Source organism: Lemur catta, chromosome 23, assembly GCF_020740605.2.
Source record: "Lemur catta isolate mLemCat1 chromosome 23, mLemCat1.pri, whole genome shotgun sequence".
Lineage (NCBI taxonomy): Eukaryota > Metazoa > Chordata > Mammalia > Primates > Lemuridae > Lemur > Lemur catta.
Genome location: NC_059150.1, coordinates 21,362,594 through 21,382,505, shown reverse-complemented (window position 1 = coordinate 21,382,505; position 19,912 = coordinate 21,362,594). Strand labels below are relative to the sequence as shown.

The 19,912-nt window shown below is 35.7% G+C and overlaps 1 protein-coding gene across 1 annotated transcript in view; it reads right to left on the bottom strand.

Moving 5' to 3' along the window:
- Positions 1-19,912, bottom strand: part of HMCN1 (hemicentin 1) — a 404,331-nt gene that overhangs the window by 44,260 nt on the left and 340,159 nt on the right. The window contains exons 76-86 of the mRNA XM_045536051.1: positions 18,290-18,411; positions 17,921-18,085; positions 16,221-16,328; positions 15,609-15,746; positions 15,358-15,492; positions 12,253-12,522; positions 10,414-10,604; positions 6,813-7,026; positions 5,013-5,147; positions 4,413-4,603; positions 3,026-3,107 (exon numbers count right to left, since the gene is read on the bottom strand). Of these exons, the coding sequence (XP_045392007.1) occupies positions 3,026-3,107; positions 4,413-4,603; positions 5,013-5,147; positions 6,813-7,026; positions 10,414-10,604; positions 12,253-12,522; positions 15,358-15,492; positions 15,609-15,746; positions 16,221-16,328; positions 17,921-18,085; positions 18,290-18,411 (1,751 nt within the window). The remainder of the gene's footprint in view (positions 1-3,025; positions 3,108-4,412; positions 4,604-5,012; positions 5,148-6,812; positions 7,027-10,413; positions 10,605-12,252; positions 12,523-15,357; positions 15,493-15,608; positions 15,747-16,220; positions 16,329-17,920; positions 18,086-18,289; positions 18,412-19,912) is intronic.

Sequence of the window (19,912 nt, the reverse complement as noted above, 5' to 3'; positions counted from 1 at the left end):
ATGAACTAGACGAATAACTAATCATTTACTTGTGCTGTAGTATATCTATAGAATAGGTAAATGTGTGCTAGCTAATATTGGAGCATAAACAACAGTAATTTAATAGATCAAACAAAAGCATGCCTCTGGAAACGGAGAGGAAGAGGAAGACACATTCAAGAATTATTTAGAAAATAGAAATGATAGGACTTTGTCATTGAGTGGTATGGACTAAAGGGAAGAATTGATGACTACAGGGTTCTGATTTGGACAACATGGTGTGTGTTTGGGCAATTCAATAGCACATAGCAGGAAGAACAGATTTGTTGGGAGGGAATAGGGAATGATGCATTCATTTAAGACTGTTGAGCTTGAGGTATCCTTGGGACATTCACATAAAGATGTCTAGAGGGCAGGTGTATATTCATATCTAGAGGTCAGAACAGAGGTATGGGCAAGAAATATAGATTTGTGCATCTTTTATGAGGGGATAGGATTGCTCCAGAAGGCACTCTAAAAGGAGAGGAAGACAGCCAGAGACAGAAACCACTGCAACAGCATTAAGAGATGAACAGAAGACAAGTCTATAAATGATACTAAGGACTGATCACTGAAGTAGGAAAAAAAAATCAGGAGAAAAATGGTATCCTGGCAACCAAAGAACGGAGTTTCAAGATGAGACAGGTTAATGGTGTCTACAGTGGATCATAGCTGCTCCAGTAAAGTCCTTTGCAAGAATGTAAAAGGAGTTGTGTATAGTTACCGGCAGAATGCTTATCTTTATATTGGTCTACAGCACCAAGAAATACAGAATACGAAAAGCTGCACTGGGGTGAAGACACTTGAACTGGATTTTAAATAATGAGTATAATTATATGGACAGAGAAGATCAGGGAGATCACTTGGAGAAAAAGACACAGCATGGAGATAGATTTAGCTAATTTCTTTTCTTAGACAATGAGGAGAATGGAAAGGATGATTTACCCTGCAGAGTAGCAGCATACAAAGTTTTAAACACTGGTTAAAACCGTAAAAGAAAATCAGAAGGGTTTACATTTAATAGGAAAGCAAAAGGCAGCCATTTGCATTCTTGAGAAGACGTATGATGGGATGATAGCAGTGTTTTAGTGAGATTGAATTGAAAGGCGGAATGATTTGCTCAATGAGAGGTAACGAATATCAGTAATTCAGGGTGGTGGCTGCATATTTGAGATGAAAAAGTGTATCTGGAATAGACACAACATAAATAAGACAAAAACAGAAGTAAAATGTGTTTGGTTTTGATATTATTATATTATGCTAGTATTTTCTAAAAAGGTATTATTGACACGTTGTCTTTTACAAAAGCAATTCCTTCATGCGAGGGTTGACTCTCTTAAGCAAATGTCATATAATGTATTATTCTTACATATGCCCAGTATCACCCTACACAATTGCATTCTTACTGACGCTAATGTTAGCTTTACTCTAGAAACTTTCAGGGCCAGTGCTTTTACTTTTCTCTTAGAATTCAGATTGCACCCTGTACTCAATAAACTGTTTTTGAATAAAGTAAATATCTCAGATTTATCACTCAATACTAAATGGCAACATAACAACTAAGTTAGCTCATCTGCTCATATTATTATGGACAAAGAAAGTGCCAAATAAGACTCAGAACCCTAATTTAGATACCATATTTGGACATTTTCAATTGCACCTAAGTCTATAAATTAATATAACAATAAAATTCCACACAGACATCTTTTAAGGCTGAATTAATTCATCATTCGCATAATTACCAATCAAGTATGAGCATTTTATCAAAATAAAAACATTGCTTCTGGTGCTGTAATTTTAATTTGAACCAAATTACATTTTTAGCTTTTTTATAGGCTTCATTTATTAAAATGAATTTATTGTTAGTCTGTGTAGATGAGCTGCTCTAATGCAGCCTTTCTGAAACCGGGTCAGTGGAACACCATTGCAAGAGAGACTGATCTTGTGACACCCTACCAGCATTCACCCAATAAAACCGGGACAAAGGTCATGGGAATAACATTTAATTCGAAAAATGTGACATATTATATTGTCCTCTGGTTGAGCCATAATTCACATCAGTACATTAACATTTCTAGAAAGAGCTGCAGTGAAGAAACCTGGTACTGCTAGGCAGGGCTGGGCACATAGTTGGTGTTCTTTATATGTTTCATAAATTAATGAGTTCTGTTTAATCCATTTTTCTTAGTCTTCTTTGACTATAGAATCCTATTTTATTACTAATAACATCCTACAACATTATCATTTGACAGACAAGTACTTTAATAAAACATTGCCTTAGATATCTATTAAATATCTGTTATCCAAATCTTACAGAATTGTAGTTTGGCAAATGGCTGTTAGAAAATACTAGACCAGAGCATCTTTCAATAGTGAATGAAGAAAATGGAAATTTATCCTGTTCAATACTGAGCCTATTCACAAAATAAATAAGCTTGCTTAAATTCTCAACCCAGTGATGTTGTCTTTGCTTCTGTACTCCCCAGTGGGCCTTGGAGTCTTTCATGTTTTTCTAACCATGAAAACCTTGTTTTCCAATGGCTTGAGGAGCTTCATGATGAGTAAGTATGAGGATCCCACCCAGAACATTTAGCTATTTCAAGAAAGAGTGACAGCAATAGACCTGGATCACTTTTGAGCTCATTTATGTTAGTCTTTATTTTTAACAAATATTTAAAAAGTGCCACAAAATGATATCTTTGCAAGCATGGTTGCAAGAACGGTGGTGAACTGTAAGAAGGGGACTCCAATGAATATGAATATGTTGTAAAGAAAAAGATCTACCTCCAATTTCAATCCTACACTGCATGTTAGATAAAATAGAGAAAAATAACTGTACAAAAGTATATCAGTTTTATACTTGATGATAACTGTTCTATGAGCTTCAGAAACTAAATTAGACATACTCTGAGAGCTGCCACTAATAAACTTGCTACAAAGAAAATGAACATTCTTTATTAGGTAATGTTTTTTAAACCAGGTGTTTGAGTTTCATCAAGCAGCTTACTTTGCAGAGTCAGACTCATGCTGCGCTCCACAGCCCCAGCTTCATTGGTGGCGACACAAGTATAGTCCCCAGCATCTTCATTCTATGGAAATAAGCAGTATTTTTATAAAAACATGATCCTACGGTGCAGGGCAAATCACTTTTTTCACCATGATGCTGATTTATTTGAAATTTCATTTTTGAGAAGGCATTTTAATGGAAATGAAAATCTACATATATCTAACCTCATAAATAGAATTAAGGAAGGAGGAGGAGGAAGAAGAAGAGGAAGAGGAGTGGGAAGAAAAAGAAAAAGAAATTGCAAGCCCAAACTTTTTCAAAATGGCCTATCATTGATCTCCAGGAGTAACAACTGGTAGGAACTGAAGCAAAAATAACATTATTTTATAATCTATCTGAAATTATTGTACTAAAGAAAAATACAGTGCCATTCTTATGGATATATTAAAAAGTATTAAAATAATCAGATGATTCAGATATTTAATTTGAGGTTTTGATGTATTATTCAAAGAGAAGTTTCTGGTAGGCAGCTGAAAATGGAACTTGGAAGAGTTTCAGGGTTGGAAATACTACTTATTTAAAAATCTGAAATTGTATGGTGAAAAAAAATAGTACTAGTATTAACATTGGTATTAGAAGAAGTACTAAGGATTTCAGAAATAATAATATTTATGTACAGGAAAAGGAAAAAGTGGTAATGAAGAAGCCTGAGCCTTATTAGTGTTATAGCAACTAAAGGTAGAAATAATCTCTCAGTACTGAAGGAACAGTTAATAACACCTAATGTTGAAGTAAAATCAAGGACAATAAAAGATTGAGAATGGTCCATTGAATTGGGTAATTAGATAGTATATTTTAATTATTATTTAAATCAATCAAACAATGAAAGCACATAAAAGGTCTCACCAAATGCAATTTAACAAATTAACCATATGTGTTCTACCTAAGACACCTTCAGATAAAATATCTCACTTTGGGGTCATGTGACCCCCAAATTAGAATAATAACCAAAGCACCACTCATTTTCTGAATTACTCAAGCTTTGGAAAAACCTAATACAGTTATCAGCTTACTGACAAAAATCTACTCTATAATTCATTTGCAACTGTGTTTGTAATTCTTATATTTCCTTGTTCTAAAACACATTTGAGGAGGTTATCTCCTAATGTTAAATAATAGGTCAATGATCGGGACCAAAGTAGCAAAATTATCTTATTGCTGTACTTAGTTGAAAGGGCTAAAAATACCAATTTTAACCATCATTTCAATTTTTAAAAAGGAGTTCTTTGATTCAGATTTTATGATTTAAGTAAGAATGTAAGAGAAACTTATCTATGCCACTTACAGAGGGGCTTAAATGTGCATCAGTAACTCCAGTGTGACCTACCACAGTGCCATAGATGGCGAGGGAGCCATTGCCCAGCTGCCGGATTCTGTGGCTAATTTCAACGTCCACTCCCTTTCTGCTCCACTGGATGGTTGGGGTGGGGTCTCCTTTCACCTCACAGTTCAGGATTGCATTACCACCAAGAGGCTCAATCCAGTTAGACGGGTAATCGCCTTTGAAGACTGGAGGTTCTGGAAAATAAGATAAGACAGGTGCAAATTAAAAGTAAGCACTGATACTTTCTTTGTGATTTTTGACCTATGTAGAAAGATAATTTACAAAAGAAGAGGAAAAGCCACTTTAAAACCTCACAAATTTTCCAGAACCAACTGCTGGATGTAAAATCACCAGATAATTTTGTCAATTTCAATATTCTAAGGGGATGATTCCACTTTGTGTGAAATGATCTCTTTACTCATTTCTTATCTATTTTCGAGTTGAAGTCTCATAATTTTTTCCCATGAATTTGTACATCTGTGAAATAAGACTAAGTAGCTTCATAAACTGAAATTATGTTGTATTACTACATAGTAAGGAAACAAAACTCAAATCATTCATGATAAATAAATTAGAAATTAAAAACGGAGTACTTTTACCTACCTTTCACATAAACAAACCCAATTGCTTTCACAAAACCAACGCTGTTCTCTGCGGTGCACACGTAAGTACCCGAATCCTCTTTTGACATTCTTTCAATAACAAGTTCACTGTGTCCATTGACACTGTCAAAGTGGGCTGAGGGAAACAAGTTAGGGAACAACATAAATGCCTCCCAGTAACCCAGGAAATATTTCACGACAGCTCAGTATTTTGCACGCTAGATTTATGAGTCAGCACAGCACCTGAACCAAGGAAACAACACTGGAGAAGAGAGCCTTTTCCACAGATTTCTTCCTCTGAGTTATTTACCATGTCTATAGACACTTGTTTGAAGAATGAAAAACAGCAGAAGGAACAGGAAAAGAGAATAAAAACAAACATCTCTGAAAAACTATTTTAAATTCAAAGTACACCTTTCATCTCAACGTGTTGCTCAAAGTTGGCTCGTAGTCTCCCTAGGTTTCAAAAATCTTTCATTCAGAAATATTACATTTTCCATTTCATGTATCTCACCATCACTTTTCCTCCCAAACAATTTACATCAATAGCATAAAAATATTTTCAGCTTATAATTTAACTGAGTTGGCAGGTCAGAGGGGAAATCATGAAACATACGCTAGTTAGGTAACAACGACAACAGGGTCAAAGTTATAACAATTTAAACTTCTCTATAAATCCTAATTGGTGATTATACAAATATTTACAAAGCCACATATTTATTTATTTAAAAATTTATGATATGAATATTTGTAAAATTTATATTACACATTTACAAATTTATAATATTTGGAATAGAATATAAGGTAAACATGCTAATCCTACAACTAATACTAAATAAGATTCTGACTAAACCAGCTAATACCTAGTATTAATGAACTATGTTTACCTTGCATGCTTTCCCCTATTCAAATTATTTTTAAAAATTTCATATTTCTGAATATTAAGTGGAAAAGTAACCTTTAAAAGTATAAATAGCTAAATTAGTACTACATCTTCAGAAAACAGTATTGATTAGACTTTTTAGGCTTTGCTTTTCCTTAGTGAGGTGTGCTATTGTTAAGGTAATAGAGTTGATGAATTTCAGTCATTAACATAAATCTTTATAACAGAAAAAAAACCTCACGCTTATTACTACTTTTCTAGCAAGACAGTTAGTAAACACTAAGTAGTACAGTAATTCAGAGCTCAGTTTTGGGATAGGACAACTTTTCTGTACTGACAATGCCTTTATGCTGATGACAAAGTTTAAGAAATAAGTAGACATTTGTTCTCAGGTGAGTGCTCCTGGGTTTCAGGCACTATCTTAACATGTAGTATACATGGTGACTAGAAATTTTCTACATAAATTGATCCACACTATTAATATAATAGGGATTGATTCACACAGTGAGAAGCAGAAGTCTTCTCTGTAAATTAGGTGAATTTTCAGGATTCCCACAGTAGCCACCCTAATACATTTATCAATGATGAAGGAGGTTCAGGTGGGATAAGTTTTGTTGCCCACATATATACAATACTGTCTTCTCATGGGGTAGGAGGATTATTTTTAGGTTAAAACAATCTACTTATAACCTGCAATATATGGTCCTGTGATCAACTTATCTTTTCAAAAGAATGAACAGAACATACATGCTAGGTAGAGGGTAAAATCCAAGCAAAGGCACACGTTTTACAGAATTTAAAGCAATCAATTCTTCAATTGTTACTTTTCAAATGATTCTCACAGGTAAAGGAAATAGAGATGGGTCTAGTGTTTTATATGGATGTATTTATTCACTTCTTAAGAATTAAATCACCAACCTGGGATAATATTATTATTGAAGGTCCATGTCAATTTGGGCAATGGAATACCAGTTGCTTTACAGCTTAATCGTAGCTGTTCTCCTTTATTTAAGGACACATCTCCGGGAAGTTCGGTAAAAGTGGGAAGGACATGCACGGTCAGACTGACAGTGTGTGTATCTTCACCTGCATCGTTGTTAGCAACACAAGTGTAGGTGCCCGAATCCTCCAACTGAAATTAAAAAAAAGAAATCATAACACTTAAAATGTCATCATCTTACATCCCATGACATAAAATACACTAAATTGCATAGCTAGGTCTCCAAAGGAAGCTTTTTGTCTAAAACAATTTAAATTTCCCTCTGTTGTCCAAACTATCAGGTTAGCTTTTGCATAACGTAATTTAAGATGAACAGGAGTTTAAACATAAGCCCATACCATACAGAACTATAGCGATCATAGTTTTCTAAAGAAAACTTTAGATTCTGTACTGCTGCTCTGCAATGCACAAATAAAGAACTAATAATCCCACAGGCTAATAGCATCTTGACAGCACAGTTGGCTCTCCAGGTAATGTGGTACCAAAGATCACCAAACTATCAGACGAAAAGGCAAGAGTAGAGCAACATTACATACAATTCTAAAGTTTCACTTGCTAATCCAATGTCTAACTCTCATCACTCATCTTATTTGATATATTGGCAGCATTTGACACAAGTAGGACTGGCTTCTCTTTGAAACCCTGTCTTCACTTGGCTTCCAGGACACCACACTCTCCTAGTTTCCCTCCTACCTCCCTAGTTGCTCCTTCTCCACCTTCTTTTGCTGGCTTCCTCTCAACATTAACATCTTAATGTTGCCACGTGAGAGGCCCTTGGGCCTCTTTTGTTCTCTGTCAGTACTCAGTTCCTTGCTGATCTCAACCAGTGTTATGGCTTTAAATATTATCATATGCTGATGATGACCAGTGCCTCCAGTCCAGATCTTTCTTCCAAACTCCAATTATATTGAACTCACTTCAACTCTTTCCTTGGGTGCCTAATAGATACCTCAAACTCAGGCCCAAAGCTGGACTCTCAATTTCTCCTTGCCCCTTCCTGTGCCACCTGTAGCCTTTACCATCTCAGTTGATGGTGATTTCATCCTTCAGCTGTGCATGCCTTTGGTCTTAGACATTTGAGTTATCCTTTATTTTTTTCTTTCTCATACCCTATTTGCAATCTATCAGGAGATGCTAGCTTCAAAGTATATGCAGAATCCTGCAACTCCTCGCCTCTTCTCTGCTAACACTCTGCTTTGAGTTCTATCCGTTTCTCATCTGCCTCTAGAGGGTCTTGCCAGAGGTCTCCCTGCTCCTGTCCTTGCCTCCCTACTGTCTAGTCTCCTTACAATGGCCAATGTAACCCTTCAAAAATGTAAAGCAAATAATGTTGATTCCCTGCTGAAAACCTGCTATGGATTCTGACTTTTACTCAGAGTAAGAGGCAAAATTGTTACAAGATCCTATATAATCCAGTCTCCCTTTTTCTTGACTTCTTTCTCTTTTCAATCCCTTTCTTCTTTGCTTTCACTGGCTTCCTATTTCTCAAATACATCAGGCATGTCCCCACTTTAAGTTCTTTGCTTTACCTATTTTCTTTAGCCTGGTATGCTTCTCCTTTAAATATCTGCTTGGCTAACTCATTTCCTTCAAGTTTTACATAAATGTCACCTTCCCAAGGGGGTTTATGCCAATCATCTTATTTAAAATATAACCCGCACCACACCAACTCCTGATGCCCTTTACCTCTCTCTTATTTTTCATACTACTTATTTTCTTCTGACTTAATGTATACATTGCTTATTATTTTTAGTTTTTATCATTTCCTTTCTCTAGAAATACACTCCATGAGGGCAAGGATCATTGATTCTTTTGTTCCCTGATGTATTCCCAGCGTCCAAATCAGTCCTTGTCACAGAAAAGGTGCTTGATAAATATTTGTTGAATTAATGATTGAATGATTCCGGATGCATTAAGGCATACCTTACACACGTTTTTCCTCTTTTTTAAATGTTTAAGAATTTTTTTCCATTGAAGCACCAAAGAATTGGAAATATAACATAAAAATTACAATCATTAATTATAGATATAATCTTAATTTTGTTGCATACTATCATGTTTTTTAAAAAAAGGGCAAACAAGAATCAATGGTATTGCCTGCGAAGGTCTCCCCACCCGCACACCACTTAACTGTTCTTAAATTCCCAGGTTGTGACAAATTAAGTTTAAAGTCAAGGTTTTTATGAAAATGAAGCTTTTAAAAATCTGGATCATACATATTATTCACAAATAGACTTCTATATATCATTTATGTCTCTCAATCTGGTATTTATAGATTACCTTACTATTGGTACTATTTTAATGTATCTGAGTAATTGTTCCACTATTAAAACTCTAAACTGTTTTTTTTTCTCATTTAATTCCTTAATGTCTAGAAGAGTGATTGAGGGGTCAAATCCAACATTCCTGAACATGGGGGTAAGGCCCATTAGATACATTTAGCAGTTTAAACAAAAGAAAAGATTTATCTTTATTTTATCAATTCTAAAATTCATATTTTTTAACTTTTAGTATCTGAAATTGGGGTACAATTTAAACACTGATGGTCTGCTATAGTTTACTTGACTGTATTACTTCTTTCTTAGTGGTACATAAAATCCTGGTGCATTTTATGATTGATGGAAACTCAGATTTGAATAAATACAATTTTTGCTGGCACATGTAATTATGTTAGGGCCTAATGACATAGCCTGTCACTAGGGCTATTTACCTGGTAATCCCAGGAGACTGGCTAATTGGCTGAGATTATACTCTAAAGTAAACATAATCCATTTAATCATTGTAGTCTGTTCAAATTTACTCCTGCCCAAATTTTGTGATGAAATTTGGGCATTTTGAAGGGTTATGAAAAGGAACAACATATGCACAAATGTTCTGAAGGATTCACCCTTTCAGTGTGTCTAATATTTGGTGTGAAGTGTTGATACTATCAACCCACATAATTTTTTGAAAAGTCATGTGATGTGCGTATACAGAGATTCCTCTTTAAGAGGATTGATTACCACTGAAAAACTGAAATGCTCCTAACAGCTACTACTCTGAAAATCTGGAGAGGTATCACGTAAGAATATCCAAAAGCCTCAGTTTGCATAGATCCCTGAGACTTTAGCTTCCACGTCAATGATTTAAAAACCGGAAAAGAGCAAACCACTGCCTTTTTTATTTACTTAATAACACATAGACATTCTTACATCTCCTCTCTTCTTATCATTCCCATACATTGTTATAAGCACAGACTATAGCACGGGAACTCAGCATTTTTCCTGATAAACACAGATTTCCACAAAAATACAATAACAATTTTAGAGGAAGGACACTTGAGTTCCTACTAACTGTTAAATACTTTCTCATTTAAGGGACATAAAATGAAATATGTGTAAAATTAATTTTGTGACCTGACTTTATAAGAATATTTCCTTTTATTTTGAAAGAATATATTTCCAAGCTAAATTACTAAATGTAAGAAAGTGAATTAACAAATCTGGCTTAAGATAGCTGGTCATGTCCCATTAAACTTACCCCAACATTTTCCAAAACGAGTTCTCCATATGGTTCAGCAGTGTATTTTCCTACCAAGTTAGTTAAAGGAACATTGTCTTTTTTCCAGTTAATTGCTGGTGTGGGGATTCCATCAGCCACGCATGGCAGAATGGCTTGTGAGTTCTCATTGGCTGTGAAATGTACTTCTGTACTTCGGATCCTGGGTGGTACTATGAAAAGTTGAAAAAAAGGTAATCATCCAGGAAGTTCGATAATATCTTTATTCACATTGAAAATTAACAAACAAAAGACTCTTTTAAGGGAAATTTTGCTAGAAATAATAAAAGAACTATTAAGATGTTGATTTGTTTGCTGCTATGAAAGTAATCAATATCTTTGATGCTAGTAAGAATTCTAATGTATTCAAACTTCCTGAATATATTTACATTCCATTTCTGAGCAAATGACTTAGAACTGGGTTAAAAATCTTTACGTTTTATTTGGCTTCCTGACTTTTCCATACTTCAGTTTCTTCTACTTATTGTAGTGAAGTGAAACAAACTATCAACAAAGCCCAAAAATGCTTCAATCGTTATGTAACTGCTGGATTTGTCTCACAGATATATTAGGAGGATGAACTAGTAACAGTTATCATAAAACACTGTAAAACACTCACCCATATTGAATATCACAAAGGGCTATTCAAAAATATATTTATTGTAGTATTTCACATGTTAGAATGAATGCAAGTAAACCAGATCAAGACATTTAATTCAGTTTTTATGCTGTAACTGAGGAAATTTTTATAGCGATTTCATAACTTTGTGCATTGTAATACCAAATACTTCCTGTGACCCAATTTTTTAAACTGGAATTTAGACAAAATAGAGATGAACTAAATACTTTAGTGTACTAAAAAAACACCTTAGTGGACTTAGAACTAAGATATTTATTTCTAAAGGAAAGACTTAAAAAGCATTAACAATTTTTGGTTCAAAAAAAGTAAAAAAACACTTCCCTCTCACAACAATGAATTTTGGAATTATTCAAATGTATAAGTGAGAAATGGACCAATTTTAATAATACGGTGATTTTTAATTCTGGCTAAATTGTTTATTCGATAAAAAATGTTTACACTTGAAATTGTCACTGTAACTATGAAGCTGTAGAAAACTCAAACACACTTGGAAAATAAAAACAGCTTTCACGATTTTTTGAAAAAATTAAAAAGCAGAAACTCCTCATTATAATAAAACTTACCTTGGAAACAGGAGTTGGAAGCAGTTAAATTTGCTATTGTTTCCTACCACTGATATCAACAAGGGTTCTATCTTTAGACTTAAAATGTACAATAACAACTAAAATATTTCAGTGCTGATCTTTAGATATTTTGCCAGTTGTCTTAATACCAAGGAAAAAGTATTTTTTTCTGTTATAAAAATACACATGTATTTTGCTACTTTAAAATAATGAATCAAACAGACCTCCAACTCCCATGAGGTTCATACTATATAACGTCGTCATATTATGATAGTTCTGAGCCGAGATGACTTGAAGCTTGAGAAGTCAAGCAGAAGAGTCACAAAACACAAACGGGCTCGTCGTAAGCCAACTAATCACAATAAGAGGGTATTATTGGCAACACGTTAATCATCCTGGCGGGAGGAATGAAATCTCTCTCTCACACACACCATGTGCACACACATGTAGATAGAGCCTACGGAAACAGCTCCGAAGGAGAGGTGCACCTGCACCCCCGCACACACCTTGCATCGCTGAGTTTCCATGGTTGTCATTTGCATCGCGTTTGCTCACGCTGGTCTTTGCTCTTTGCTCGGTAAAGCAGCAAACCGAACTAACGCATGCTAAGCGACCTACCGTGCACCGTGAGCGTGGTGCTGGCGCTGCTGGCTCCCGCCGCGTTGGCCGCCGTGCACGTGTACCGGCCCGCGTCCCCGGGCTGGGCAAAGGCCACGTGCAGAGCCCCGGAGCTGAGGACGCGCAGGCGCACAGACTCCAGGACCGCCCGCCCGTCCCGGTGCCACGTGACGCTTGGCGGCGGGAGGCCCTGGGCCTCGCACGACAGCGTGACGGGTTTGTCCACGGCAGTCACATAGTCCTTTGGAGGAGGGCTAATGACTGGAGGAACTAAAAGATGCAAAGTTCAAACGTTATCTTAAAAGCCTGAGTGCACAAATTTTACACTACAGTACTGCTCCAGAAAAGTGAGCGAACACTGGTAGGAAACAAAATTCCGACTTCTATCAAATCATCAAAAAAGCGTCACTATAGTTTGCTTTCATTGGAACATAAACTTCAGTGAGCCCACTTCAGAAAATTAGTCTCTATCTAGTTAACAAATAAATGTAAGTCATAGTCGATTTTAGATGAGGAGATAAACATCGACTTGCGTGTCTGGAAAGGTTGGGCTGTTTCAACGTAAGTATTTTCTTTAAAATGCATGAATTGTGTAATGCACTTTAGGTACTTAAACTTCCAAAGTAGACTCCCTCGTGTTTTGGGAAACATTCAACTGCTCAAAGATACTTTTACTCAGGTATTTCCTACAGAGCTTAGCATGGTGTATTATACACATTGGCCATATTTACTTAAGTATTATTTGAGTAAATGAATAAATAGATCATGGAAAATAACTGCATAGGTAAAACTCTTCCCACTTCTTCAGAAACCTGTAAAGGGGCTTATGATAAGGATTTCCCTTTCAAGTATTTATAGTAGGCTGATCACACTTAGGTATTAGCCTATTCTACCAAGTTTTATGCATCATCATAAAAAGGCATATGAAATAATTATGAATAATCATATCAACATTATTTATAGCAACCGAAATCATATGGTTGAATTTTTGCTTATCATTACATACTGTATCTTCCAGGAGATAGTCTATTCAGAATTTCCTGCTTCTGGAGCACACAATTATCTCTGGTTGCTTTTGGAACGTTGAAATGCTTTTAGTTGTTTAATGTGTTTCTTAGACCCTTAATGGTTCTCATATCAATCATTTTAATCATTTAATGAAGGAAAAAAAAAATCCCTCGAGTCTTAAACTGTTCTTTTATTTGATCTCTGTGTTTCTGGAACCAATCAATACTTTTGGGTTCTTGTCCTACTTGTCCTACTCAATTGTATTCAACACAGCTGTCCACGCCCTTCTTCTCGAAACACTATCCTCCCTTAGCCTTGATCTAGTTTTCTCTTACATATCTGCCCTCTCCTTTGTATTCTTTTCCAGAATCCTCTCCTTTCTCAGACCTCTAAACAATGCGCTGTCTTGGGACTTTGGCCTTAGAAATCTTTTCTGTCCATATTCTCTTTTCCTAGGTGATCTCATTCAGTCTCATGAATTTATGACTGATTACCTTCAAATTTTTATCTTAGACTATACTTCTCCTGTGAGCTCCAAATTCATACATATTCAGTTCTCTACTTGACATCTCCACTAGCCTTTCTAATAGTTTCAAATATTTAATATGAGTAACAGAAACCATGGTTTGCTTCTTCCAAAACCAGTTCTTCCCCTTGAATTCCCACATGGCACTATCATTTGCTCACTAGATCAAGCTTGAAGCCCAAGAAACATCATTAATTATTCTGTCTTCCTAACCTCCCATTTCAACAGCAATCCTGTCAGTTACATCTCCGAAAACATCTTAAATCCATCACTTTTCTCCTTCACTCCAGCCATTCACACCCCTACCCCCACTTCCGGATCATAGCACCCTGTTCAGATGATAGTTCTTCTAGCTCTAGTCTCAACTTTTCTCTGGACAATTATCTACATAACAGCAAAAGAGGTCTTCCTAAAACCAAATCAGTGTCCTGTTAAACCCTTCAAAAGCTTCCCTTGCACAGGGAATAAAATGTAAGTTTTTTATGGCACGTTGGGTCATCCATGCACTAGCCCCACCTACTTTTCTGATATCCCTCATGCTTTGTTTACCTTTCACTTGCTTACCACTGTCTAGCCACACTGGCATACTTTGTTTCCTCACTTTTTCCTGCACTGGGGCCATTGCACATACTGTTTTCTCTCCCTTGGACACTCCATGAACCTGCCCATGGCTTATCCTAGCTCATTAATCAGGTGTCAGCCAAAATGTTACCCCTTCAGAAAAGCCTTCCCTAAGCATTAATCTAAAGTGATCCCCAAGTATCCCGATTATTCTCCATCTCAGCTTTTAATTTTCCTCTACATAGCATATATCAAATTTATCACCATTTCATTTATTTGATAGTTTTTTCCTTCCCCATTATAGCTTAAAACCATAAAAGAAGGATCATGTCTGTAATGTTCCACGTATTTTCAGTTAGAATAAACATTGAAAATACAAAGAAATTAGATTTACAATATGCAGAAAAGTGAGCTTTGCTATATTCATTAATTGACCATAGGAAAATCACACTAGAAAAGAAATTCAAAATCAGCTGATTCAAATTCAATAGCTTGAAACCTATTACGAGGTCACTTATTCACAGAAGCAATGCATGCAAGATATGGGAATTATATCAAGAAAATATCCATTAAATGAGAAAACATGAAAATACCCTGCTTTTTCTTGAGAATAATTTTTTTTCATCAAGTTAGTTTAACTGCAGTTATGATTTTTTTAAGTGGACATTATAATCCAGTGTTTTATAATGTATCCAAGTATATGGAAAGAATAATTTTAAAAATCACCTTAAATACCTACTACAATGAAATAGAGTACCCAATGCAGATCCATGGAAGTTCAAAATACTATGGGGTACCCTACTTTTCACAAGAACAATGGCAAACAAAATCAAATACATTAAACTTCCTTCTTCATAAGGGTTATAGAAAAACAAATAGGTTAATGCAAACTAAGAACGTTAAGAACTATGGGGAAACTGCAGCATAATCATTTTAGATATATGAATATTTGTTATACATTGTTATAAACATTTTCAAATTGAAAACGTAGAGATGAATTATTTATGTACCTTGGACATGCAGTTTGATCTTGCCCAAGGCCGTGCCCGCCGGGTTCTGAGCCACACACATGTAGGTGCCAGCATCCTCTCGGACAGCTCTGGAGATCTGTAAGCCCCCACTAGGAAGGACCGCGTGGCCTTTGCCTACATCGCAGTTACAAAAGCAGTGTGAAAAGAATTTTTATTGTCATTTAAAAAAATCATACTGACTTCTGAATTATAAAACAACGAATGTGCCTGAGAGAAACAGTGGTAGGTACCTGAAGTGATAACATTGATGCCTTCTTTTTGCCAAGTAATGAAAGGACTGGGTGTCCCTGTTGCTTCACACGGTAATAAAATGGGATTGTTTAGGATGACATCTAGTTCGCTTGGTTGGGGCTGAATGACTGGAGGCTCTATAAAATATGATCCATCAACAAAAAGGAGTCATAGCCCTCACTGGTTAGTGGCAGGAACATCTGTTGTAGTGTGAGTTTAAATATACCCAAATTCATAATTCCAAAATATTAGTGCTTTGACTGTCCAAGAGCAAAGTGAATATTAGCCACCTTACATTCTTTGAATCTTGCTATTAAAGCAAGTTTCCATTAGAAGAACTCCATTGGAAGACTAGAAGCAGGAACAGATTATAAAAATCCAAAAGAAAAATAATTGTGAGGTTGTTTTGAGTGGTTTTTCATCTGTGTGCCTTTTTTAGTCTATGGAAAAATATTTTCCAGGTTTTCATATTCCCAAGATATTACTACTATGGTTCATAGCTCAAGATAGTACCGTCTTTCAAGAATAAACATGACTGAAAAAGACCCCCAAAACAAAACAAAAAACCCCAAACCCAGCAAAGTTTTAATGAGTAAAATAACCTTCCATACCTTGAACATGAAGGATCACATGTCGATGAACAGAACCGGCTGCATTCCTAGCAACACAAGTATATCTTCCAGCATGGTTCAATTGGGTGGCAAATATTTCAATTGCTCCTAAAAACAAAAAAAGTTTTAATATATAATGTATCCTTATTTTTCTTGTTCAATGAATTATGTCTCTTTCATTTTTTTTTTGTGTTTCTGTACCTAGCATGGTGGTGCTTGGCTTATACTCATACTTGTATCCCCTGAAGTGCCTAGCACAATACTTTTTTATTATTATTAACAGTTTTATTGAGGTATAATTTACATATCGTAAAAGTCACCCAATTAAATGCATAATTCAATGATTTCCAGTCCATTTACAGAGTTTTTCAACTATCACCAAAATCTAATTTGGTTATAGAATATTTCCATCACCCCAGCAAGAAACCACTAATCTATTAATATTTTCTGGTTCTACAGATTTGCCTTTTCTGAACACTTTATACAAATGAAATCACACAGTATGTGGTATTTTGTGTCTAACTTATTTCACTGTGAGCATAATGTTTTTGAGATTCATGTGTTGAAGCATGCGTCGCTATTTTGTTCCTTTTTATTGCCAAGGAGAATTCCATTGTGTGGATACAGCACATTTTGTTTAATCCATTCATCAGTTGATGGACATTTGAATTGTTCCCACTTTTTGACTATTGTGAATGATGCTGTATGAACATTTGCATACAAGTCTTTGTGCAGACCTATGTTTTCATTTCTCTTGGGTAGATACCCAGGAATGGAGTTGCTGGGTCTTACGGTAACTCTGTTTAACATTTTGAGAAAGTTCCACACTGTTTTCTTGGCATAGTACTTTTTGTTCTATAGAGCAGTTAACTTCTGTGTTATGATTTAAATTGCTCCCAATCTATACAGGTTTCCGAGAAAGCCTAATACTTTGCACTGAAAGCCAAGTTGCATCCTGAGAATAAATCTTTCACTATTTCCTTTCTATTGAAGAAATAAACCAATTCTCTTAGAATAATATACACACTCATAAAGTCCCAGGATATTAGTTGCTACTTTAGTTTATCTCTAGTGAACCTCCCTTGTGCAGGGTTAGTTTTCAGAAATACCAATCTAAATCACCACACTTTCATTTAGGTGAATTATTTTTTTCCTCCTCAGTGCTATAAATTGTATAAATGATGGTTACTACCACGATAAAAAATTTTCCTTCAGAGTACTTATCACACAGCCTTGCCTTATCCACTCAGTTTTAAAAGCCTTGAAACAAGAACCCGGTCTTAGTTTCATAGTCTCAAAAACTTAATGGAACATATATAGCCTATCTTAGGTACTATGTGTTTGATAAATGAAGAGACATTGTATTTGGCCAATGAAAGAAGTGTGGTTCATTCACAGGTAACCAAAGAATTTGTTAAACCTTAGTTTTAGTAAATATACATATAAATACCAGTGATAATGCTTATAATATTCATATCAGTCTTATGATATTATTTGCTATTTTTGTTTGCAGACTTCTTTTTTTCCTCTTCTTTTCCCTAGCTCCCCTTCCTACTCTAATTGCATTTTTTCCAGATGCTTAAGTCCAGAAATACGTGCATATTTTATTCTTTTATTCTGGTGCAACAGAAGGCCAGGTAAGGCCACCTATTAATAACTAATTCAATCAATCCATGTGAAATCACTGGGCTTGGTCTTACCTGAGGATAGAATTCTATAGCCATCTCCCCTGGGGAGCAGCCTTACACCATTTTTAGTCCAGAGGATCGAGGGAAACGGAACTCCTGATGCAGTGCAGGTAATTACTGCTGGGGCGTGTTTGGTTACTAGGACGTCCGTAGGCTCATCAGCTATGGAAGGTGGAACTAAAACAATAACAACAACAAAAAGAAAAAAATCTACACATTTCCAACCCTTACAGATTTCCAAAGCCTTATCATACCTTTTCCTCTTTCTGCTCTGAAAGTACATGTTAGGTAAACATAAAAGCAAACCCTCATGTGAAGCAGGAGAATGATGACGTGAGAGCATTATAATAACTTGCAACCCATGTTGTGAGCCAGTTCTACCTTGGACAGTGAGATCCACGGTTCTCTTATCCTCTCCAGCATCATTTGTCACGGTGCACTCATAGCTTGCAGTGTCATCCACAGAAGGAGATATAATTACTAGTGAACCTGAAGAAAGAAGCCTGGAAGACAGATTTCAAAGCATAAGATACTCTATATAGGATTTCATAAATTTCTCCAGTTGGTTCAACGTGGTACCGTGTTGTAAACTGACAGAATTTACATGAACTCCTCCTGCATGATAGAATGAGCATCACTTCTCTGATGCAAACTCTGTGAGTTAGAGTTTAAGTTTATACAGCAGGGTTAATAGGGCCTCAAACTTGGTATTTACAGGAGGCAGTTGGTTGGAAGAATTGTCTGAAGAGGGAATCTTGTGTTTTCTGAATGTTTATATAATGATCCACCTTGCTTTCCTGGGAGAACTACAGTGCAATGAGCACAATGATGATGGCCACTGTTTATTGAGTATTGAATACATTCCTGGAGCCATCTCAAATGCTTCATATAAATTATCTTTAAATTTAATGATAACTTTGCAGATTGGTATTTGATTATTTCCACTGAAAGATGAGTGACTACAAATCCGTCTATCTCACTCCTTTTCCTACTTCACATGTTTCCTTAAATGTGGTGGCTGCCTTGGAGATGCATTTTATTTATTTACATATATGTATAAATATATATATATATACACACAAACACACACACACTCAGAAAGCTGAGGGGGTGGGAGGGATAGGGGATAAGAAATCACTCAATGGGTACAACATATATTATTCAGGTGATGGATACCCTAAAAGATTGACTCGATCATTATGTGATCTATGGATGTAATGAGATTGCACTTATACCCCATAAATTTATATAAATGATAATTTTATATATAAATATATCAATTCAAAACTAAAGCAATCTGGATCCTTGGGGTGGGGAACCTGAACCTGTGGCTTTGGGGCCACATGTGGCCTTCTGGATCCTTGAGTGCATCCTTTTGACTGAATCCAAATTTTAATAAAGGGATTTGTTCTGTGAAGTTTGGATTCAGGTAAGGGGCCGCACCTGGGGGTCTGGAGGACCACATGTGGCCTTGAGGCTGCAGGTTCCCCATCCTACTCGGGCAGCCAAGGTTTAGTAAATACACATACATGATTAAAAGTAAATAGAAATTAAAATATCTATTTTCTGACTTCAAACTGTGCACTGACAAAATAGAAATGATTTGATTTCATAGAAACATACTTGAGATGCTTTTTCACTCAAGAGCACGGCACAGTTCCCATGCTGTGTATACTTTCAAGCCACTGAACTCCCAATGCCAAAAGATTAAAAGGGTGAGAAAGAGAGAAATGATAGAATTTCAACTGAAGAATTCCTAGTTTCACATTTCCTGGTGTATCAGAATTGATTTTTGTCACAGCAGACCTAAGAGAGCATTTGTTTTTAGTACTACGGCAAATCACTTGACAGGATAACTATTAGCTCAGTTGAAATATCAGAAATGATGCTCACCTAAAGTATCAGAAATTCTTACTGATTTAAAGTTTAGGCTTTGAAAAACTGACATTGCCATGTTATGAGCTACAGTAGTAAAGGCATAGGAATTTAAAAAATTGGAGAAAA